Here is a 25,704-nt window from a genome sequence, read left to right as displayed (position 1 = left end):
ACTCAAATGAGTTAAAGCTTGCAACTATAGAACACACTCAGCAGTTGGTTGGGAAAAAAGTTTGAAGAGTTGACTTACCACGAAACTTATAATGCAAGGTACTATTATCAAAAGGGAGACTTAATCAAACCTAAGACAATGTAACATGCATCAAGCCTATTGCTAGCTTGCCCCATGCATGCATGTGATAAACTTGTAGTGAAAGGGCTTGCATACATGCTACCATAACTTCAAATTACTGGCTTAAGACTTTGCTCTAAATCTTACCATCAGAGATCAGGTGGGGGATCAAAGGGAGGAAAGTGAAAGCGTTTGTCCTCCATTGAAATCAGTCTTCTTCGGATTTGAATCAATCTTCTTTGGATTTGAAGGACCATGACTTTGCTCTTAATCTTCCCATCAAAGATCGGTTTTAAAACCGGTCTTAGTTTTAAAACTAATGTTTGATAGGAAGATTAAGAGGAAAGCCATATTGTTTCAAATCCAAGGTCACCCCTAAATCCAAGTTTTCATTCACTAAGATCAGTTTTAAAACCAATCTTGGTTAGCGGACGAAAGACCTAGCCTTTTCTAGTTATCCTTCCCTTCCTTCCTTTCTTTTGTTATCTCTCCATCCCTAAGAAGATCAAAGGCAAGGCCTTTTAGGTCACCAAAGATCGGTTTAAAAACCGACCTTGGAATTGAGCTCAAATGCTAATGCTAAGTTTTGGCATTTAAATTTGATACCTACTTACAATCTTAGTCATTCTAAATGCAAAATATATTATGCATATGAAAGGTTACCTATCACCAGCACATTATGATGAATCAAAACATAAGAAGGTCAAGAAGGATTCCATGGAAAAAATGGGTTGGAATATTGTGATTGATGAAAACACAACTCCGGACATGATTGTTGACACTATCAACACAATTGGTCAGACCATTAAAATGCTAAGAAAAATAGGTGAGGGTATTGTAAAACAAGAAAATATTGAGGAGATACATGAAAGAGCCTTGGCGACTATCACTAAAGCAGAGCCATTGAGGATAGCGCCATCAGAAGAGGACATTATTGGTTGGAAGGAGAAAGGAGAGGGGATACACAATTTCCAATAGTCCTATCCTTTTGGTCTAGATGGGCTCTCAATCCCTATTTTAAATTGTACACAAGCACCAAAAAACTGATTATGTATATAGGCCCCTAGTGGAACAACATGTTTGCAATTTGGTCAAAGAATTCTGCATGAATCCAATAGACTGCTCCACAAAAGCAGATGTGATGCCTTATGATCCAAACACTAATTTGCCACTAACCAATGTGATGTTTAAAGACACATAACTATGCTTATTGGGTGCTATCAGGCTAGCACTCAATTGAAGTAGCTAAAATTTTGCAATTGAGTGATTTTCCAATAGTTAAAGAAATCAAAGGTGTTTATGCAAGAAGAATCGCAAGAATAGTATTGAATTGTCCAAAGCATATGTGTCGGCTAATTTTACGAAAGGAAAATGAGGAACTTCAAAAGAACATGAAGGATGCACCTTATTCAGAGCAAGTGAAGTAGCTACGGAGTCAGTGGGTTGCATTTGGGAGACTAGAGAAGGCTAAAGCTGGAGCCGCTAAAGGACACCAATCACAAAAAGAATGGGATGTAAGCATTTCTTCTATAATTCTATTTTTAAAAGTTGCTATCTTCATGATATTATTTATTAACTATACAAGATCGGTTTTAAAACCGATCTCAAGAGAAGTATGTGATTCCATGTTGTTGTTTCTGCTTTCTCTTCCTTGTGTAAGCTCAGTTTTAAAAACGATCTTGAGAGCAGTGTGTCATATATGCTATATTGGTGTTATGCAAGACTTTATTGATACTGTGCATTTGACTTTTGGAAAGAGTTTCAACCAAAAGAATGTTCATATGATTATGTGTTCAGATGATCTCTTCCAAGGATGGATGGATATCATGCATAGATAAGGGAAATTTGCCAAATCAAAAGGGTCAAGTATCGGTCCAAGAGATTAGCACAACACAAATTCCTACTTTCAGTAAAGTGGGAGAAATCAATCAAGCAAAGGGCACTAAAAGACTAGGACCGACAATGTTCCGCTATTTACTGGGCATGGAGGACTCTATGATATACACTTTGCAGCATGAAATCTTAGAGAAAAATGTAATTTTATCTAGTTCCAAGGCATCAAGCATCAAAACCATGGATGAAAGGTGTTGGAAAATGAAAAGTGACAAAGTCCTTCAGCCAGAGATTGTTACTTTCCTCAAGGCAAAGTCACAAGACAATCTAGGTGAGAGTTGGGAGGAGATGAAACTATTTTATGACATCACTGATGACAAGTATTAGACTATATTTGGATATTGCAATGAGTGGTTGAAAGACCGCTTAAATCCCAGCAAGACGACAGATGCAATGCTACCTCAAACTGCTTTGGCATTCCTTACTTGGATACATAACTCTAAATTTGGTACCTCTAGTCAAAGTGTGAAAGAAATGCCATGGAAGACCATAAATGTGGGAGGCAAGTTAGAGGGACTAGAGAGTGTGAACACATACACAGAAGAACGACAAATTGGAGTAGTTCTTGATACACATGCACACTGGAGCAAGAGTGGAACGTGTCTTTCTTTGAAAGATTCTTTGTAATGCTAAATGAAATAACATACGAAGCACCTGAATATGGATTACTTGCCTTTGTTTTGGTAAAAAATGTATCATATTTGTTGGAAGAAATAAAAGGCTTACAATTGCAATTCAAGTATCAAGTGGGTGTATATGACACAGAGTCTTCCCAAGATTCTTTGTTTAAAGATGCTCTTAGAGATTTGGTTGTTTCGGGTGTGGTTTACAAATAATCTTGTGATGCAATGATAAATCAATTAAAGAAGAATTCGACCAAGCCATCTATATGTTTTGAATTATATGACCAGGATTCTGAGAACATTAAAGATACTGAGGAGGAGGAATCCCCCAACACATACACAGAAGAACGACAAATTGGAGTAGTTGTTCTTGATACACATGCACACTGGAGCAAGAGTGGAACGTGTCTTTCTTTGAAAGATTCTTTGTAATGCTAAATGAAATAACATACGAAGCACCTGAATATGGATTACTTGCCTTTGTTTTGGTAAAAAATGTATCATATTTGTTGGAAGAAATAAAAGGCTTACAATTGCAATTCAAGTATCAAGTGGGTGTATATGACACAGAGTCTTCCCAAGATTCTTTGTTTAAAGATGCTCTTAGAGATTTGGTTGTTTCGGGTGTGGTTTACAAATAATCTTGTGATGCAATGATAAATCAATTAAAGAAGAATTCGACCAAGCCATCTATATGTTTTGAATTATATGACCAGGATTCTGAGAACATTAAAGATACTGAGGAGGAGGAATCCCCCAAGCATTTGTAAAATGCAAACTTTATCTCTTCTTTCATTGAGTACTTCTGTCAGCCAGATCAATGTGTTGTTGACGCCTTCACAAAGGGAATTGTTGAGTAGTTCTGTCAGCCAGATCAATGTGTTGTTGATGCCTTCACAGAGGGAATTGCCGCCATAGAGTCATTGAAGATAAAGAGAAAGACATTTGCATTTGTAGCTAGGAATCAAGATGAGATTGAAGTGAATGGCAGGTGCTCAGATCTAGTCTCCGCATCTAAAGAGTTGAGAGTATGGGCAAACCTAGACTCTGAGGATGAAACTACAAAAAACCAAGAGGAATCGCATGGTGCAGACATGCAGACTTTAACTAAGCAACAATTGGCAAGACCGACAGGTGTACAAGACCAACAAACCCTTGAGGATATTGAGAAAATGGCCCAGCAGATATTTGCATCCAAAAAAGCAGGTCAAAAGTCATAAATCTTCAGTGATTTTAAAGGCATTTATGTAAATATATCTTTTGGATTGTAGTGCATCTTTGAAACTGATTAATGCTTCCAAAATTGAATTGTTTATGTAGATTTTGTAATGGCTATATTATTAGGTAAATAAGAATGATTATTGAACTTAGTCTATCATCCTTTACCACCAATGATGAGAGGATATGATCGGTTTTGAATCCGATCTTGGCTTTTAGCATGAGAGGCTAAGAACGATTTTAAAACCGATCTTATGAACTCCCACACAAAGAGCATGAGAATAAGATGAAAGACTAATATTGATTTTATAATCGATCTTAACATCTCCCACTTGGTGAACTATGAGATGTTGAAATCAGTTGTAAAGCTGATCTTTTGTTCGGAAACATAATATGCAATTCGCTTTTGATTTGTGTATGGAAACGTAATGTTGGATTTGCATTTGTATTATGATCAATGCTTTTTTAACTTAGTAAATACAAATTGTATCCTCTGATGATGAGACCCTTGTGAATATTGGAGATATAATCTAATACACCAAAATACTTAGGTTAACATTGTCAATGTGAATGAGAGAATATAATGTAGATTTAAGCAATTTTAAATGTAAGCATGGACAACATTCCTTGAATCCTAACTTCACACCTTGATACTTTTGCATGCCATGATATAGATGGAAATTCCCTTCATATAGAAATACCACACAAGGAAAAATCAGATGAGTCAATGGAACACATTCAATGTTCTCCATCTATGAGAACAAAGAAATTACTTATACTTGACCTGAATGGAATTTTGCTCCTCAAGTCCACTAAACCTTCCGATAAACACAAAAGCATACAAATTTATAAGAGAACATGGATTGTGCTTCGAAATGGATGTGTTCAATTCTTGGATAGATTGTTTGAGTACTTTCATATGTGCCTATGGTCAACTGCGATAATCAAGAATGTGAATTACATGGTTTATTTGATGGAGAAGCTTGCAGCGAAACAATTTTTGTTCTACAAAATTATGGGGCAAGATCAATGCTACAAATCACTTATAGAGATATTAAATAGACCGGACAAGCCAGGCGTTCAATGCATGTTTAAGCCCTTGCTTGCCATTTGGGCAAATGATAAAGAGTTTAATCCTAGTAACACCTTGCTTATTGATGATTGTCCGTTTAAGGAAGGGCTGCGTAAACCTGGAAGAAAATGGTATATATCCAGATACTTTTGACATAGGTGAGACTGATGACATATTGAATGTTGAACTTCTCCCTTATCTTCTCCGATTGAGAGATGCATCAAATATAGGAAATATTATCAAGCTTGACCATTATGGAAATGAACCAATACATACAAATCATCATCAATATATGTATTTCAAAGAAGTGATTTTGGAGCAGGAGGAGTTCACTATAAAGTACATAAAACACTTCTTGGAGGAATCTGCTCCAAGCCTAAAGATTAGTTTGACTAGCTCAAGTCATTTTGAGATTGTCCAACATAGTAATCAAAGGGGAGATGCTTGTGAGCCAAATAAGGAACAATCATCAAAAGCCCAAGAACAAGAGCTCAAAACATGCCCAGCTACCTTGGATTCTTCTAAAGTAGATCTCTTGAAGATGATAAAGCAGCTGAATTCTTCGAATGAGATGTAAGCTTGTTTGTATGCCTTGAAATTGGGTTACGACCAACCGTATATCACTGGAACTTCTGCCAAAGTGTACATAATAAGGCTACAAGCTTCACTTGCATTAAACATGAAATAAATCTTTGAGAATGGTAATTACTCATATTATTTGCTTATTTGTGATGCATCATTTTTGTAATTTCCTTTACTTCTCATTATTTATGTGTAACTATTCAATAACCCATCATTCTTTTTCTTTTATGCACAGGGTTCGAAGACATGGCTGAAGAATTGAAGAATAAAGTAATTCTTCACTTTGATTCTAAGTTGAATGGCTTGTGGGATCAAGATCTATCGATACCAATTGCTTCTATATTCAAGCTCAATGGTGTTGAATTTGAAGTGAAGACATCATCGATTGCAAGAGCAGGTTATGGCTTGTTTGTACATACCAATGTAAAAGCAAAGAAAGACCTTTTGATATTCAATGGCCCAAAGTATGATTACTATAGTTGGATTACTCTTTGCTCTTACCTTCCAAGGTTTAGGACCTATGGCCTCTTCGAAGATCCAAATGTTACACCAAGGGAGGATACGCAATACATCGTAGGAGATGTGTTGTATGGTAATGTAGCTAGATACATCAATAGCTCTATTAATTGTAAGGATAGAACAAATGTTATGTATGTATATGACCCTAGAGTACCACCTTGGATCGAAGACAAACGAGATGTTTTACCTACTAATATGTTAGGGTTTATTGTTGTCTACTCTCTTAGAGATATCCATGCAGGAGAGGAGTTGTTTTGTGAGTATGATTTTTAAGATGTAAAACCATTGTCATGATGTTGGTGTACTCCCAATTTAGTTTAATATGTTGGTGCTTAATACCATCTTTTTCTTGAGAAAATTCACATTGTTTGGATTCACAATGCATTGCAATTATATGAGCATGCTTGGAATATTTCAATGGAATGATATAATATTCAGCCAAATAAAAACTCAAAATCATATTCGAATACATGATTGTTTCTGTTAATTTCCTCCACATCAAACAAAACACCTTTTATATTTGAATATAATGATATAGTGTTGTCAATATTTCAAAGGAATGATATAATATTTAGCCAAATTAAAACTAAAATACGTCTTCGAATATATGATTTTTTCTATTAATTTCCTTCCAAAACAACCAAAACGCCTTTGATTTTTGGGATTTTAAAAAAAATGGGAATTGGGATTTTCCCAAAATTACTAATATAGTGTTCAAGGATATTGTCATCTTAGTGATTGAATTTGCAAAAAACTGAAAAAAATGAGATCCAATCAATGCATCGGCATTTTGAACAAGTCACCATACCTGTCCACATAACATATCAACACATTGAGATCAAGGGGGATAACAAGATTCGTAAAGAGGTCCACTTCTATATCTTTGATGGCAAGGACCATGATACACTTTTGGCACAACACTTCTTTATGTTGCAATATCATTAGTTAAGTGATCAAGGTGTAAATCTCAAAAGACACTAGGTCTGGTCAGATGGTGTGGTGCATCTCAGTTCAAGGTTGTAAGGTCCTTCTACTTTGTTTCTCAACTCAGTTGGAATTTATTTGGCCAAGGTCACGGGAAAGGGGAGCATGATGGTTCATGTGCAGTGGTGAAGAGGTGCTTGAAACATGAGCAACCAAAGACCAATGGGGAAAAACTACAATGTCATGGCGATGTTGTAAAGTTCCTAAGGCTGAGGTTGATTCATGGGGCACATGTAAGCTACCCATCAACAGATCAAGACGTGTATATGATATTTTGGGAAGTTGGGCTAGGGGATGTGATAGGTCTCATCAATGGGGATGCCGAGAGATCAGCGGCTTGTGGTTGATGCATTGCATGTGCGACTTTTCAAATAATGATCCTACTACTTGAGATATAAGCTTTTGGTTTGCATACATGCCCTAAAGGATGCTAATTATCAGTTGCATGGCTTTGTTGATCATTTCTAGCAAAAGTACCATGTGAGAATATTGCCATAATGTAGTATAAGGCAAGAGTATTGTTACTAACCTTGCTTCTCTTTTAGATGTGTGTATGAAATTTTATCACAATTTCTTGGCCACATCGAAAGTCATATCTCATGATGTCAAGGCAGCTAGACAACGTTGTATTTGGTTCATCATTGTGTAGTCCGGCAGTGACTCCATGTGTTAAGGGGATCTTGAATGTATGCCATCAAAGACTCCTCTCCCAAACAACTCCTCATGGGAGCTTTACGAAGCAAGAACCTAACATTTGTGTCAGGAAAGTACCTATTGGATTGTGACAATGTGATTCCACAAGAGAGAAGGAGGAGGAGGGAGGGGCGAAGAGACGAGAAGGGAGGGGTGGGGGTATGGAAGAGAGGGGGAAAGTAAAAGGGGGTGAGTGGGCAATGACAAGGCAACATACAATGGAAAAGCAAGAAGTCTCAACTCAACAAACAAAGTAGATAATGGGAGAGCTTGTACTCCCAAAAGTTGATGATACACAATGGAGACCAAAGTAAATAATTTGGTCATATATTCCGTCCATCTTTTGAAGGAAGGGCCAACCCTATCTCTTGAGCCTCTCTCTGTATCTTTCTACAAAAGCTCTGGGGCCCATTCAATGCCGAGGCATGTTTTCACCTATCTTCTCCAACTCTCTTTTACTAGCAGCTCCCATACCGAGACATGGCACCCATGGTGGATAACAATCACCATGTCTCAGATGCTTCTACCACTACATTGGAAAGAGACTTTTTTTAGGATGAGGTGGAAGCTATGTTGACACATTTTCCAAAAGGGAGGAAAATCCCTAGTTGGGATGGGCTCCCAATGAGCTTTTCACTAAGCATGCTAATGAGTTTAAGGCCCCTCTTACTCTTATTTTTCAAGCAGTGTGGAATACAAGTATCATGCCTATGAGTTGACAAATTTGGCTTGTGTGTTTATTGCCTAAAGTTCGTTCTCAAATTCATATGTGCTAATGGAGACCAATCATATAGATGGGAACCATGTAAAAGATCTTACAAAAGCGTTGGCCAATAGATTACAGCAATTTCTTCCTATTTGAATTTTTTTCATAATATATTGATTTTATAGTTGGAGTTGATTATCCGTAGGTTTCGCAGCAAGAGGTTATTATGATTCAACTAGATATTGAAAAGGCTTATGATCACATTTTAGTTGGTCTTTTTATTTCCTAGCTTATGCAAGCTATGGGATTTGGACTCGAATGTCTTCTTTGATTTGCACTATTTGCCAATGTGCCATGTCTAGGCATAGACCATTCATTTGGCGGCATCGGTTAGGCAAGGATGCCCCCTTAGCCCACCCTTGTTTGCTATTATTACAAATCCAATCTTATTTAAACTGGATAAGCTAGTGAAGGATCGTGAACTTGTAGAGATTATAGTCCCCAATGGAGAGCAAATGACTGGCCAACCCTTGGTAGATGATTATTTCATGTTCCTTAAGGTTCAAAAGGCTATGGCTATTTAGGATACTTTTCAATTGGCTTCAGTATTATGCATTATGTCCCTAGGATCAACCCTTAGCCTTTTCTTAACTCTCGCTTTTTAGAACACTCAACCCTTAGCCTTTTCTTAACTCTCGCTTTTTAGAACACTCTGAAGGTAATTGACCTCCAGTGTAGCCCCTTTTTGAAAGTTGGTTTAGCTCTACCCTCATATATTACTTGCTTCAATACCTTCCTTGTGCATTTATTCCATGTAATTGAATCTACCTCACCCACCAATTTTAACTACTAGGCCTGTACTACTTAAAATTTCAAAAGGGTTTCACTTTTCAGCAGAAGTGCATTCAACTTTAAAAAATCAATTGACTTAGCCATTTGTAACGAAAGGCAAAAGACTACAAAATAGGAGAAAGATCTACTATAAAATCCTCACAAAGAATCTCCCCCCTCATAGGCATTGATGTCGATCGCCCTCCTCAACCATATAAATCCTACCTATTCTTGTAGCCGTAAACATTGCACTTTTCTAGGTACAATAGATAATATGCTTTTCCTTAAAGATTACAAAATCTGGTTCTTCACATAGGGTTACACGCTCCTCTAGTTCCGACTCGACACTTTTCACCTTTTACACGAGATCTATCCTCATTGGTTTTCTTTATGAAATTCTACAACTCCAATCCTCAAGAAGAGTTATCAATATAAACTTACAAACCTTTCTTAGCTTCAACCACTCACAGTCTTCTTTACCGCATGCCCCCTCTTTTACAAAGGAGCAATGTAGGTCCATTTTTACCTCTCCCTGGAAAAATTTACAAAGGCATAAAACTTTAGAACAAAGACTAACCAAAACTTATCATCACTTGGTTTCCAAAAGGAAAATGCAATTGCCTTCTTTTTGGAGCAACCAAGAACAAATTGATTGCAAAACATTACAACCACCCCACAACAAATACCTTGCACCAAGAAATCACGAGGGAGATGCAATCTAGATGGTGGATTGTTGACCATGCAACCCATCTAGATTGCATCACCCTTCGTGATTTCTTGAAACATGCAAGATGGTGGTTGCATAACGAGTAATCACTCTAACTTGACCAAATATTCGAAGGAAACTAACATGTTGGGTTGCAATAGTAAAGTAAAGAAGTTTAAACATTTCTTCCAAAACATATTTGAAGACATTAGATATGGATTTTGCAAGCATATGATGCGTTTACAAACGAGTCATGTTCAAGCCAATTGATGCTTGGGTGTGTGCGCTTTAACATGAGTGTATTCACAATCTACTCTTATTGTATATAGCGCTGCATGAGTGTTTCCATTCACAGAGAATAATAAAAATTGTCACTATACAAAGGCTCAATCAATTAAAAAAGGTCAATCTTCAATATGGGGACAACTTGGCTAAGCATCAACCTTTAAACAAAAATAATCTTTATAAATCATAGAATCTCATTTGTAATTGTACAAACTGCATTTTCATATAACCCATGCATTCTCATATGTTTAAAATACAAGGTCATCTGTGGCTTTATGAATTCATATCCAGAGTCTGTATTCACTGCTTTTGTCCATGCTTGAATAATTTGCAGTGTTACACAGTGGCCTTACTCTACTTTGCTTAGAGCAAGGACTTGGGACAACTAAGTCAAGATAGGTTTCTTTTGGCTTTAGGAAGTAGAATAGAAATTGGAGGCCGATCCACAAGGACAATTTTTCCTTCTCCCGGTGCACGCTCATAAGAAAATGCAGGCCCCAAAAACCAAGATATTGCAGCACCTCCCATCAAACCACCTAGCTGCATGTCATGAAACTATTGGCCATTAGCGTACACATCCCAATTTATCATTGGCAAGCTATGAAGAGTTCAAGAAAATGAGTCGAGTGGCTTACATGACCCCAATTATCAATATTTTTTATGGTGAGCCCCATGACCTGTTTCCAAAAAGGTGACATCAAAATAGAGAAGTGGCATGGATGACCAACAAAATAGAGCTGAACATAAGCATTATTGCTAGAAGCTTCAATAATATGAAATTCCTTATGAACACTTGAACCATTATAAGTCAGCTTGCATTCCACAAACAGTCCAGTAGGTCACCAGCTCTTCCTGCTCACGAAGTATAGCAGATCGGCCCTGGATGGACTTAATTGGAAAAGAAAATAGGCACACATCTTATTGACCTTGTTCACCAATTTGAATTTTCACCAGATGTTCTGTTGCTTCAGAGTTTTATTTTTCTCTCTTGCTGTTGAGTACTCAGAAATCAATTCCAGGAAGGATGGGTTGCCCAGGTAACTGTTTTACATGGTGGTCACTATGGAGGGATCTAGGAACATCAACTAGCTCACTACAATAATGTATCCTCTTCCATTTAGTGAAACTTTTCGGTAATGCAAGATATTGTGGTACTAACAGAGCACATCTATCCATGATAGAAGGGATTTAACCATTTCTCACAGAGATCCACTCAAAATGCTTTTTTTAATACCAATTTAACTCACTCATTAGATTGATGCTCTCAGACGGAATAAAATGGGTTTGTATCTACCAGGTTGATTGCAATGACACGGGCAGTTTGTGACAGAGTTTGCTGTGCTCCACTCAGAAGATGTTTATGTCTAAGCAAGAAAACTCCCAAAGAACCAACCTGTAATCCAGCAGATTATTATCTCAAACACCTTTCTAGCTTCAGATTGTTTCTGAAAAATTACATAGTATTCTGCGTATCTGCTGAGTCTCGATGAATTAATGCATCTAAATTCATTGAAATACTTTACTTACCAGACCAAAAACAGCTCCAGATGCACCAACGGCAGGAGCTCTAGTAAAATAATAACTCATGGCAAAGCCTGTGTCAATTCCATAAAGATGCCAGAAATTGTGAGCATCTAATTGCTTGGGACAGAATATATAATGGCATCTTCAAAATCAAATACAGTTTTATCACATGGAGACAAAGGGCACCAGCTTGAGAAGGTTGCTACATTATCCCACTTAACCCATGCATATACCCTTATAAGACAATAACAAATCCAATCTTTAAAAATTCAACAAAGAGATAAAAGGAGGGGACACACACACTTGTGAAAACTGTATTGCTTTATATTACAAAAATCAGTCCCAGAAAAGTGGACATTCAGCTACAGCATCAGAAAATGGCAATATATGACAAAGACAGCAGGATAATCAATATCTCGGGCCAGCAGCCAAGCAAAGAACGATTGCCGTTAAGGAGGGCCGAAGAAAGAAGTACTTGGCAAGAGACGGATTGACAAAGACCCACGGGAAGGAAAATCTTTCCAGTGAAGCAGAAACTTATATTGATTCTGTGGTCTCGATCCTTCCATAGAGTCCATAGTACCCAGTAGCGAACCCAAGAGAAGAAAAGATCATATCCCTGCCTCATAGGACAAACCCCAAACAACCACAAGAGCTTGCCAAAGCAAGCAGTAGAAAAGCATGCCTGTAGATGTTGCTGCGCGCACACACTTTTCTTTTTTTCTTTTTCTTTTTTTTCTTTACACACACAATCATCCCATGATCTACATCGAGACTAGTCCTTGGTGTTAATTTGGGTTTGCCTGCTTTATAGTACATTTTCACTTAATAACATGCTCCAAGGATGAGAGAAACAAGTAGTCCATAAACTTGCATACCTGTAATTGCCGATCCAATGTAAACTGCCAAAAACCTCCTTGATCCTCCTTGTGCTTCTATAACTGGACCAACTGAGTTGAGAGAGTAACAATTGGTCTGCAACTCAAAATTGCAAAGAATCAGCCATAAGCATAGTCTAGCTATACCCACCCCTGCCCTTGTCATTCCAAATAGAGCAGAGCTTTCATTATTATGAGAAATTAGGATGTTCCTTGATCAACAAAACAGAAGAATCCTAAGACCTCTTGCCTTATAAGACTTGGATGGCCAATCTAAACGGCGTCAAACCAAGCAATCGCAGAATGCCAGACTTTTCAAGAATTGAAATCTAGCTTTTTGAAGACCGCACGATATTGAATACCTACGTATGACTAGAATGCACCAATTTTTTTCCAAAAACAATGATAAGAAAGAAGAGAGAGAGAGAGAGAGGAGAATTAACATCTACAAAAGACCCAAGGGGCTATGAGACTGCAAAGAAACCAAATACAATGAGACCTAAGGGTCGGTCCACTAAAATGGGCACCCCTACCCAAGACTAATGCATATGACTTGAAAAAAATGGCACCATTGCCTTGCGAGAGAAACCCACAAAGGGGGAGCAAACACCAAGGAGAATCCCCTAGGAGTCTATCAACCAGTCACCCTTCCCTAAGTGGATGGACCTTTGTATGCTATCTGTGGGACCAACACCACTGGACGGCTAAGGAGAGACAAGTGAAGCTCGTATAACAGTGGCTCGGGATCCAGGGGGGCTGGCGTCGAGAGAGAAATTCAGTGATAGAACACTGTTGTCGCTCGGTCTACCATTATTGTCACTCGGCTTGTCTCGGTCCCATCCCTCCTCTGTAGTCTCCGTGATGTGGCCCACTATCTGACAAGTGCTATCATCACTCCAGTGGTCTGTCTCACCACGTCCAAGAGAGATGATATGTCTGCAGCCCCCATGTGAGTGTCCACTCGAGGTCAGATGCAGAGAGAGATGTTGAGAGTTGTGGTGCCATGAGCACATATAGAGCAAAGGTATGAGAGTAAAGGGCCAGCTGCCACATGGCATGGAGGAGATATCTCACATGTGAGCATGCATATGGATGTAAGTACCCACTCCTATAAAGGGAGGATCATTTGAAGTAATATCAATCAAGCACTTTGCAATATCTCAAGATTCTCTTTATGAGTCCAAGCTAATCTATCTTAAAACCTAATTGACTTGAGTTATAGATCATGATCACTCTTAGGATTCATCCACCTTAGATTAGTGTTGTCATTAGAGTAGATTAGGGTCCATAGGAGAGCTCGGTCCATGCGCTTTAATATGGTATCAGAGCTTAGGTCCTAGCTCTCCTAGATTAGATGTAGATTTTTGATTGAAAGTTCTCTTCTACCTGGAGAAATTTCTGTCATGCATTAGAAATTCCTGTTCGTATTTCTTGAAAGGTTCATAAGTGATTCCTTTGTGAAAGAGGGTGGGTTCTTCTTCTCTTCCGAAGAGAGAGATCCCTTTTGAGACAGAGATCTACTCTCCTCGTATTCCGAGAGGAGAGATGGGCAACAACTAGCTACCTCTCAGCAAGCCAAGTCCTCCAGCAAGCAGCCTCGCCAATGAGCCAGCCTCACATGCTCCTGGTAGCTGCTCTCCAGCCCTATCTACGCCTCTACAGCACTATCCTTATCCACCCACAGTGCTCCCACACTTCTACTTCTCCAAGCAACCAGCCTCCCGACCTCCAAAGCCTGTAAATCTGTAGCGTAGACAAGTATGGCACGTAGTATTGCATTACAATCTTCTGTCCACCAAGGGTAATTGACAATCTCGCTCCGTAGGCGCTCCATTCATCAAGGCGACTACCAACAGACGTTCAATGGCCTCGACTCAGCCGATCAGCAAATGCATCTACAGCCGCTTCTACAACGACAGTCACAACCATAGTACATATCTACGGCCACGGGCTATAGCTCCAAAGCCACGGCTCTGTCTACAATAGTCACCGAGCTCCAACGCAGCCCTGCAACACAAAGCTTGCACCAACTGCGACGCATCCACAACACAACTGCCATCGCCAGATCTCCACAGCAAGGCATATAGCTCCTTTGCAACAAGTCTCTTGCTCACTCCAGCGCAGCACCCAACTTACGCGTTGCTCCAATCGTCGTTGCATCGCAAAAACTCGAGCTCTCCACTGAGTCGCCGTCGTCGTGCAAAGAAGCCTCAGCTTTCTCTCTTTCTTCCCTAAGGTATAGACCTTGGGACACGTGTCATTCCTATTAACAGCCACGTGGCAGATAAGCCAGTCAAGCACATGACCTTGGGTTAGTCATACAATTAGGTTTTGGCCAATGTCAGGTTTACAGTTTACTATGGTTAAGTTTTTATAGGTTTGGTTAAGTTCTGGTTGGGTCAAAAGATTGCCACATGGCATAGGGCCACGTCAGCACAGTAACCCCTTGCCAAGCACAATTTGTAAGCTGCATGTGAACAACCTGTGCCACATCATCAAAGACCACCTTTTCTTCATAAAAACTTCAACAAGCTATAACTTCCAATCCAGAAAGAATTTGCACACGCTCCAAAAAGAAAAAGTGATCGTCTTTTTTAGCTCTACGCGCCTGTCAAGCCAGAATCATTATATGCAATTAGACACTACCAGATTTGAAAGTTTCTTTGACTGGTAAGACCTTTGCAATGGAAATACGCACCCCAACTGTTGAGAAGTTCACTGGGGAAGGATTTCATACCTGGTCTACACAAATGAGGTATCTGTTGATGCATCAAAAGCTTTGGAAGACTGTAAAAGAAGACATACCCACTGCACAAAATGATGCCTGGAAGGAAAAAGACGAAGTAGCACTCACTCATTGGTTTGCACTTGGGTACAAACATAATTCATCATATAGACTCCAAGGATCATGCCAAAGATGCATAGGATGAGTTGAACACAGTGTTTGGTGCAAAAGCCAAAAACCAAGAAATTTATCTTAAGATTGCATTCTATGGTTTGCACATGAGCTTCAATGAATCCATAGCACAATTTGTCAACAAAATCAAAAGCATTATGACCCAACTAGAAGGCATAAATGCAAAAGTAGGAAAAAAATATGCACTTGCAATTCTCCTTAAAACCATGCCTGCAAAGTACAACGTACTGACAACCACTTTGAAGAATCTCCCAGATCCAAAGTTTGAGGAATGTGTATCCTCTCTTCTTGAAAAAGAAAGAGTTGAAGGCATCGACATCTACATCAACACGCAACAGCTATAATGAAGAACAAGCATTGTTCAATAGTGAACAACAGCTATAATGAAGAACAAGCATTGTTACCATTGCGGAAGGATGGGTCACTTTCAAAGTGAATGCAGACTGAAGAATAAACCAAAGTGTCACCATTGCAAGAAGCTGGGACACAAGGAAGAAGATTGGAGATTAAAGAACCAACAGGTCAAGTACGTGGAGTCATCATCAAGCCATGAGCAGAATGACAAGAACAACATGTATTGAGAAGCAAAAGCCTTTTCACCTTTAGCCTATATTCTTATAATCAAACCTAACCATCTGAGAGTAGCCATGTAAGCACCCAAGGGAGGATTGTTGGAATATGGAAAAAGAACTAGAACTAGAAACTGGAAATGGAAATGAGATGACAAGACTGAAAGATAAGAAATACCTTGAGAAGAGTGTAGACAAGACACAAGCTAGACAGATAGATTAGAATGATGTGACCCATTGAATATATGGGCCAAAGTACAAGACATAATGCAAGAGTGTTTATGGGATAATTGTAGAAGTGCCACATGGCACACACTCAAGACATAAAGACTAGACTTAGACTTAGACTAGGAAATAGTACACTTAGTGTGCACTTATCTCCAACACCCTCCTTAAGTGGACACTAGGAGTAAGACAGAAAGACAAGACTAGAGGACAGACATAAAGACTGATAGACAGGATAGAAGACATGGCAGACAAAAGATCCTGAGACACCCCTCCTCAAGTGATATCCTCATATGGGTCCACAAGGGTAGGGACAAGATGGATCTAAAACATAGTCAGATTGATAGACAAATAGACAGACAGACAAGACTAGATAGACAGAAGACTGACTGTAGACAAATAGAAAGACCAAGACACTAGAACCCCTTGACCTACATCATCGGTGGTCAAGGTGGTAGACAAAACATAGAAGTAATCAGAAAGCCCATTTTTCATCATGTAAGGAAGGAACAACAGGATCAGCTGATGGAGATGTTGCAGCAACATGGGCTGAGGTAGATCCAGGAGCTGATGTAGAGGTTTTGGAGTAGCAGTCCCTCTCCCGGTGATTATCACGGCCACAAATGGTGCATGGATGAGCCTTGAAACAGTCCTTCTCCACATGATTAGTCTTGCCACAATGGGTGCAAGGCTTTCTTACCTTAGAACTGCCTTTCTTTGCTAAAAAGGCAGTGTCAGTTACCTTGCGTTGTTGAGTTCTTTCTTCCTCTTGGAGAGCATTGATGATACCCTCAAGAGAAGGATTATTATGATACTTGAAGGTAGTGACAAGAGTAGCATAGGAGTCAGGTAAGCTTTTGAGAAGCACGGCAATAGCAATATCTTCGGAGATGGGAGACTTGACTGACGCAAGCTGAACCATAAGACTGCGAAGATAATTAACATGAGAGGCTATAGTAGCTCCTTCCTGCATATGTAGATCAAAGAATGAGATCATAAGTGCAATTTTAGAGTTTTTAGATCGGGCTCCAAAAAGAGTATCCAGAGTGATCCATGCTTGAGGAGCAGACTGTATGTCGGAGATGTGATGAATGTAATCATCTCCAAGGCCAAGCAATATGATAGCATAGGCTTTGTCGTTCTTGGCAGTAACAATTTGCTCAGATGGACCTTCGGGGACATCACGGTGAACAATGTCCCAAAGGCCTTCTTTCATAAGATGGCACTTGAGTTTGATCTGCCAAGTATGAAAATTGGACCCATTGAATTTGTCGATAGACATGAGAGAATGAGAGGAGGATGCCATGTGGGAAGGTCTTACCTCTTGCTAGGATGCAAGGGCAGTGTCTATTCCCTTACAATATTGTAGAAATAAATGAGAAGAAGAGATCCTAGAAGCCAGTTCTCTCACCACTTTGTCAGGGCCATAGCATATGACAGCCCATCGAAGCAGGAGGAACCAGCAGTTTGCAGATATGAGGATTAACAAAGACTGCTCAGCAAACTGAAAGAGACAATGTACAGTACCTTAGCAAGAACTGAATGCAGAACTGAATGCAGGTTGGGCAGAGATAAAAACTTCAGCTCCTCCTTTATTTCGAACAGAAAAGGTACGGGCAGCAGCTTCAGAAAGTCGTGGGCAGCTCCTTCAGCTCACGAAATCAGGGCAGAAATGGCAGACAGATCTGCAGCAGTAGAGGCCACCTGAACTGGGACAACGGGTGCAGGTACAGATTCCGTACAGTCGTACGGACTGTACGGACTGTACGGACGCTGACGAAGACGGCGTACGGCGGCGTACGGCGGTCGTACGGAGAGCAGAGCTGGTAGAGAGTGGAACTGCGCAACAGATCTGGCGCGCAGATCTACAGCGCAATGGTGCGCAGATCTGGAAGAGGAATGGCGAGCAGATCTACAGCGGCAGCAGGGTCAGCAGCGTGGAGAAGAGGGGCGGTGCGCAGATCTGTCGATGACAGCAGGTTCTGCGCAGATCTGGCGCTCAGATCTGGCAGAAATGATGCGCAGATCTGGAGCGCAGATCTGGCGCAGATCTTGAGTAGAAACACACAGATCTGAGAAAAGGCAGACTGCAGCGGGGGAGAGTTCTGAGAGAAGGCAGACTTGAGGGAAGAGAAGAGGGAGAAGAGGGATCAACCTAGCTCTGATACCATGTTGGAATATGGAAAAAGAACTAGAACTAGAAACTGGAAATGGAAATGAGATGACAAGACTGAAAGATAAGAAATACCTTGAGAAGAGTGTAGACAAGACACAAGCTAGACAGATAGATTAGAATGATGTGACCCATTGAATATATGGGCCAAAGTACAAGACATAATGCAAGAGTGTTTATGGGATAATTGTAGAAGTGCCACATGGCACACACTCAAGACATAAAGACTAGACTTAGACTTAGACTAGGAAATAGTACACTTAGTGTGCACTTATCTCCAACAAGGATTTGATCTTGTAACTCACATCTGACCACCTTGCAGTAGCCAAAGGATCATGGCACCAAGGGAAGGTGTTGAGAGTTGTGGTGCCATGAGCACATGTAGAGCAAAGGTATGAGTAAAGGACAAGCTGCCACATTGCATGGAGGAGATATCCCACATGTGAGCATGCATATGGATGTAAGTACCCACTGCTATAAAAGGGAGGATCATTTGAAGTAATATCAATCAAGCACTTTGCACTATCTCAAGATTCTCTTTATTAGTCCAAGCTAATCTATCTTGAAACGTAATTGACTTGAGTTATAGATCATGATCACTCTTAGGATTCATCCACCTTAGATTAGTGTTGTCATTAGAGTAGAATAGGATCCACAGGAGAGCTCGATCCATGCGCTTTAACAAGAGAGAGAGAGAGAGATTTACTAACCTTCTTAATAAAGCAAAGCAGCCTATTAGATAAAATTAAAAGGACACCACAATCACACCGTCTGCAACTCAATCTGAGCATGTGGGAAGATTTAATGCTCCAGGAGGACAACTCTAGGTGCATGAAGGAGAGAGTACAAGGAGGAATTCAAGGAGCAGCGAACGTGGATGAGTGTAGTATGATCTTGCAAATGAGGGATGGTGGCACTTAAAGAGATTGGTGGCTAGGCTAGAGGGCTTCTCAAGGCTACCCTAAGCCTCTTTCACATGTGTATACCTTCATCAAACTGGATATACAATCTTAGGAATTCAAACTTTTTTAAAACAAGTGAAAGGACAAAGGATGGAAAAAAAGAGACAAGAGAAGGCGGCAATTGTAAGAAACGAAAAAAAAAACAAAGAGTAAAGATAAAAACAAAAAAAACGAAAACCAAATAAGCAAATATATGCCTATGTTTCATCAATACCCAAGAATAAACTACCATTTGGGTTTTGGATAAACCAATTGCTTGCTACGCCATAAATTACAATCCAAACAACAAAATTTATGCCGATAAAAAGAAGGATAACAAAGAAGAAAAGATGAAGAAGAACTGCTAGAGAGAGAGAGAGAAAGAGAGAGAAAGATTATGTCAAGATTTTTTTTTAATAACAAAAACGAAACACCTCACAAACAAGGAAACCATTATTTATTTAGTTTTTAAAAAAAATAATTATAATAAATAAAATAACGGGGGATGGGGGGACACCAAACCAAAGCTGTACTTAAATCCATTTGACCTCTAGAAATAGAAAAGCTCTAAAAACAAAAAAGAATGAAGCTCCCCACGTGGATTCTGATTCTATGTTCAAGAATCTGAACATACCCAAAGCACAAATTTTTGCGACATTTGGAACCATCCCAAAACTCAAAAATATGCTCAGGTTGAGCACTTTGTTCTTTTCCCAACCACCTTTCCTTATTACGCCACATTTGAAGAAATTCATGACAAAAGGTTTGACGCTTAACTCGCAATTGAAGTTGCTTGCTTATAGGTATATAATCAAATGAGAGCATATCCTTTCTTGGGATGCTACACTTTGAACACTTTTCACAACAATCTTTGCAATCACGTTTCAGTATCCTCTTTATGTTGTTATTCCTACATGAACAATATATTAAGTTTTTAGTATAGTTATCCTCATCTGAAGGTAGAAGCAACGTTGGATCATGTATATTTTCAAGTGATCCCATAAATAACCTATATCATTGAGCCTTAATCATCCAAGACTACTCAGATGCAAGCCTAATTCGGATCACATTTGTAATTATTCACATGATCCTAGGGTTCATAGTATAGATCATCCCCTATACCCATTATACGCCCACTTTTTCTGTGTTGACATCTTGTGTTACATTTTATGTCCTTTCCATATCCTTTAAAATTCCTACTTACCAAATACAATCTCCAACACAATGTGATATTGGTAGATAAGAAGCAATACGCTTGCATGCTATCGTAGATAGTATGTGTATCAAGCATCCATGTTAGGCAACCAACAATTCTATGCACCCATCTATATCAAGCACCCACGTTAGGCAACAATTGTTATGGCATGCATGACACATTTAAAATGTATTAACCAATCACCACATTTGGTGATTCTCATCAATCAAGTGTCAAGTATTATTGTCAAGAGAATTATTTGATTGCCAGCCATTAGACTTTTTTCTCACGATCCTTGGTTTGGGTCTCTATTATATGTGAATGTCTCATATAAGTCCATGACAATATCCCTATTGTTTCATCTAGTTCTCCTTATGGTAGTCTCAGACTTCCATATCCTTTTCAATCATCTTGATAATTTGACCATCATACAATATATCAATTCAATTTCAAATCGCTAGGTTAAGTGTTCCCTTTGGCCAACTTAAGTTTGGTGTCAAGGTGAAGTGAAGCGTTCAAGTTCTTCCATCAAATTCTACCCTTTTCCTTGTAAAACGTTGTCGCAACATTGAGTGAAGAAAGCACGACTAGAATGATACAGTTAGCAACATGAGAAAAAATGCAGTGTCATGCTTTCTTACTATATCATCACACCACAATTATAAAAAAGGGACGAATTTATGTGCACATGCTTGCATGTGTGCATGCACGCATGGTGTATGTGTGCGCACATAAGGGTATGCGCGTGCGTGCGTGCGTACATGCATCCGTGCGTGCGTGCGTGCATGCGTGCGTGCGTGCGCGTGCGTGTGTGTGTGTGTGTGTACGGAAACAGGTTCCCGTACAGCCCCCTCCTGCCCGTACACCCATACAGTCGTCGTACACCTTCCATACGGCCGTACAAATGGCCTCAGCTCATCCTTGCGCAGCCCCGAGCGATCCCGCTGTTGTTTGCCTCGCCATCGCTGCTTCCTTTCTGAAATTCTCTCCGTACATCCGTACGTTTGTACATCCGTACACCCCTAGCCTTTCCGTACAGTCTAGCCCCCTTGTCCCGTCAGTTTTCCGTTCAGTTCTTCTTCCGCTGTGCAGCCTCTGCGTGCCCTGTCAGCATCCGTACATCCGTACACCCGTACACCCCTAGCCTTTCCGTACAGTCTAGTCCCCTTGCCCCGTCAGTTTTCTGTTCGGTTCTTCTTCCTCCGTGCAGCCTCTGCGTGCCTGCCAACATCCTGTACAGTCCGTACAGTCCTGCATATCCGTACAGGCCGTACAGCCCCGTCCCATCCGTGCTGTTTGCCCTCTACAAACTCTGCCCTACAGTTCTGTTTTTTTTTTTTTTCTGCCATTTCATCGTTTCTGCCCTGCTTACCTCCATGGAGGACCATCTCAAAAGTTATTCCCGGAAGGACTTGTCCAGGGACTCCAAAAGACAGCAAGTCGACTTTTCTACCTCAGCATCTGTAGATGCTCACTATGTCTTCGACATGCTCAAGGATGAATTTCATCACAGTCGGAAGGAGTGGGCCAAACCTCCCCCGGCCCTTAAGTACAAGCTGAAGCTGCCCTCGTTGGTTGCTTTTCTCCGAAAATTCTCTCAGCAAGCAGTTATCATTTTCTTCCCAAGGAAGCTACCTTCAACAAATGATGTAGCTCAGTGGGTTCAGGCTTTGTTGGGAGGTTGCTTTGTTGAAGGAGTATACTTTGCTTCTCGAGGTTTTTATGAAGTGCACTTTTTGGATGCCTCATATCGTCAGCAGATATTGGAGATGTCCCCTCTATTCTATGGCAAACAAATGGTGCATGTCATGCCATGGTCGCCAAACAAGGATTATCACGGTCTCATTCGACATCACTGCCCTGTATGGGTTGGGGTAGTGGACTTTCTGGATTACATGAGGGCTGAGTTACCAAGTTTGGCAGCTACTTTGGGGCAAGTTGTATGCCCATCCCGTCCTTCGGGTAATCAAAATCGGTTTTGTGTTCTTTGGGATACAGATCACCCAACCCCTCCTTCCATTGCGGTCGAGGTGGAGGATGTTCCCTTGGGCGAAAAATATTTTGATTTGAAATGGGGAGTATTTGCAGGTGCTTGCTTCACATGCCATAAGTTCGGCCACCTAGCCTCACAGTGCCCTGCAGTCCTGCATCAGCTCCCACCTACAGCTATTGCTCCAGAAAATACTTCCCCTCCAACTTATGGTCCAGGGCCTAAGGCTATGCCTAGCAAGTTGGGTGATGTGGCATCTAAATCTGTCCCTCCCAAAGAAAATGTGGTTCAGGTTTCAGCCAAGCAAAAGGATAAGGGAAAGGGCAAAATTTCAGAATCTCCTGCCTCTCCCCAAGGTGCCTGGCAGCAACCCAAAAAGGTATTTGCGCTCAAGCCACGACCATTACAATCTCGCCATTGGGATGCCTCTACTTCCATCCCTGGTCAGGCCTCTACCCCTACTGATAGCCTCACTTCTCAACTATGGGTTGATGTGCTCAAGAAGGGCATCCCTGTATGTGACAATTATGAGGATCATAGAGCCAATGATCCAGGAGGCCAGGTGGACCTCGATGTCATGGCTGAGGCCTGACAACTTCTACTTTTACTATGCCTTTTGGTTTGGCTGTACATATCTTCTATGTCTACTTCAATCACTTGTATTACATACAACGTTCAAGGTCTTTGTAATGTCAATAAGTGGAGACTTTTTTGCCACTATGTACGTAGAATGCACCCCGATGTCATCTCTTTACAGGAACACAACCAACACTTCTTGGCTGGACAGCAAGGCCACTTTGCTGGTTATGACATATTTTATTCTGGTACAATGCACTTTTCGGGGGTATGCATGTTGGTGAAACATGATATGCAGCCCACGGTTGCTTACAATGACCCCCAGGGTCGCTGGATGGTGATCAGATGCATCTATCATGCTGATCTTTATGAAATAGCATCTGTCTATGCCTCTCAAACTTCTGCGACAAGAGCTCGAATGTGGGCCTCCCTCAAACAATATCCATGGCTGTCTAATGCCTTTTTGTGTGGAGACTTTAATAACTCGCCTACCATCCAAGACAACACCACTCATCGTTCTCACATGATCCCCACTGAGCTTCGACATTGGGAGGATATGCTTTCTTTCTTACATGCAGAAGATTTATGGCTTTCAACAAGGGATAGAGATATGAGCTATACATACCATCACAATGCCTTTACTCATTACTGGGCTCGACTTGATAGATGGTATTTGCTGCATGCTCAGCAGTATGCTAGTTTCACATGTGCACTATGGGTTGATCATTCCCTCTTGCTATCTGATCACTTTCCAGTATGCTTGACATTATCCATAGCACATTTGACTAATGATATGCCCTTTTTTGGTCGTCGCCTACTCCATGTTAATAGTGCTTATTTGCTTCATCAACAATTTCAGAACATGGTGAAAGTGGCTGTCCGTCCCCTCCTCTCACATGCTCAGGAGGACATGGATTTCGCTTGGATCAGTTTTGCCCATCGTTTGCAGGCTGTTATTCAAGATTATGGACAGAATTACACGGGAAACCTCAGGCTTAAGCTGAAATGGGCTCAGTCTCACAAGCAACAAATGGATGTAATCAGCTCTTATAGGCAGCTCACCTCCTCTGAACAGGATTCTTGTGCTTATGCCATTCATATCATCCATCAAAATGATCTTCGCAAATTAAAGAAGTGGCAAATCCAAGCTCGCATGAAACCCCTTTTGGATAAAGGTTGCTCCTCCAAAGCCTTCTTTAAAAGCCTGCATGCGGATAGGCAAAAGGAGGATATTTGCAGGATCAAGCAAGATGATGGCACCTGGACCACCTCCAAATCAGAATAGGAATCGCAATGCTCTAGTCATTTCCAGCATCTCTTTTCTCCTCAGCCTGATCATTCAATGCAAGTGAATGCAGCTAGGTCTCAATTTCTTATGAATGTTCAGCCTATCTTGTCCCCGGAACAGGCTCATGCATTGGAGCAGCCCTTTATGCTTAACGAACTGGATGATGCTTTGAGTCATTTACGTAAAGGCAGCTCTCCTGGTTGGGATGGATTGACTGTTGAATTTTTCCGTGCATTTTGGGGAGAACTCAAGACCACTCTGCTTCTTATGATCAATCATGCTTGGACAGAACAATCTCTTCCTCCTTCTTGGAAACATGGCCTTGTCAAATTGCTCCCCAAAAAAAGGTTGTGTGAGACAATGGCTGATTGGCGGCCCATATCTCTTATGCCAGTCATTTACAAACTCATTGCCAAAATGATTGTCCTCAGGGTTTGATTTATCTTGCAAGCAGGACTTCATCCCAGGCAGTATGGGTTTGTTCCCAGAAGACAGATTACTAACAATATCTCCAATGCTTTGCTTGCAATTGAGTATGCCAAATATTCTAAACAAGATGTTCTCATTCTGCAAGTGGACATTGCGAAAGCATTTGATACTGTCCATTAGGATTTTATTTCTCAAACTATGCATAAATTGGGATTTGGCCCTCGACTGGTCCATATTATTTACTGGTTCTATTCTCGTGCCACCGCGCAGTGTTTGCTTGGTGGTGGGTTGTCAAGAACATGGACTATGACCCGCTCAGTGAGACAGGAATGCCCTCTTAGTTCACTACTGTATGCCATTGCTACTCATCCGTTATTGTTGCATATGGACCATCTTGCAGATACAGGGCAGCTTCATGGCTTGCAAATTCCAGGGGCACAGCCGTTTCTTGCATAGGCATATGCTGATGATTCATATTTCATGCCCACGAATTCTCAAAATGATCTTTCTCATTTGATGCATACTCTGAATGATTTTGGCATAGCTGCTGGACTGCATATTAACTTTCAGAAATCAAATCTTCTAGCATTGAAAGAAGCTGATTGGCATGCACTTCTCTGGCCAGGCCACATTATCTCTTCCCATACTATTGTGAGGCATTTAGGGTATCCCATTGGCTGGAATATCACCCCTCAACAACAGCTCAAATGGGTGCTTCAAAAGATAAACAAGAAGCTGGAATACTGGCATTTGTCCACTTGGCCTGT

General features: G+C 40.5%; 1 protein-coding gene across 1 annotated transcript in view; it reads right to left on the bottom strand.

The window, feature by feature from the left end:
• Nucleotides 1–10,374: 10,374 nt before the first annotated feature.
• RBL10 (RHOMBOID-like protein 10) overlaps nt 10,375–25,704 on the bottom strand; it is a 35,259-nt gene continuing 19,929 nt past the window's right edge. The window contains exons 6-10 of the mRNA XM_087396801.1: nt 12,635–12,731; nt 11,760–11,827; nt 11,527–11,625; nt 10,868–10,909; nt 10,375–10,772 (exon numbers count right to left, since the gene is read on the bottom strand). Of these exons, the coding sequence (XP_087252927.1) occupies nt 10,623–10,772; nt 10,868–10,909; nt 11,527–11,625; nt 11,760–11,827; nt 12,635–12,731 (456 nt within the window). The 3' untranslated portion in view covers nt 10,375–10,622. The remainder of the gene's footprint in view (nt 10,773–10,867; nt 10,910–11,526; nt 11,626–11,759; nt 11,828–12,634; nt 12,732–25,704) is intronic.

Source organism: Dipteris shenzhenensis, chromosome 25 (genome assembly GCF_047967505.1).
Source record: "Dipteris shenzhenensis isolate YYH24624 ecotype China chromosome 25, Dip_SZ_1.0, whole genome shotgun sequence".
NCBI classification, from domain to species: domain Eukaryota; kingdom Viridiplantae; phylum Streptophyta; class Polypodiopsida; order Gleicheniales; family Dipteridaceae; genus Dipteris; species Dipteris shenzhenensis.
The sequence above is the reverse complement of the archived record's forward strand: the minus strand, read 5'-3'. Positions and strand labels throughout refer to the sequence as shown.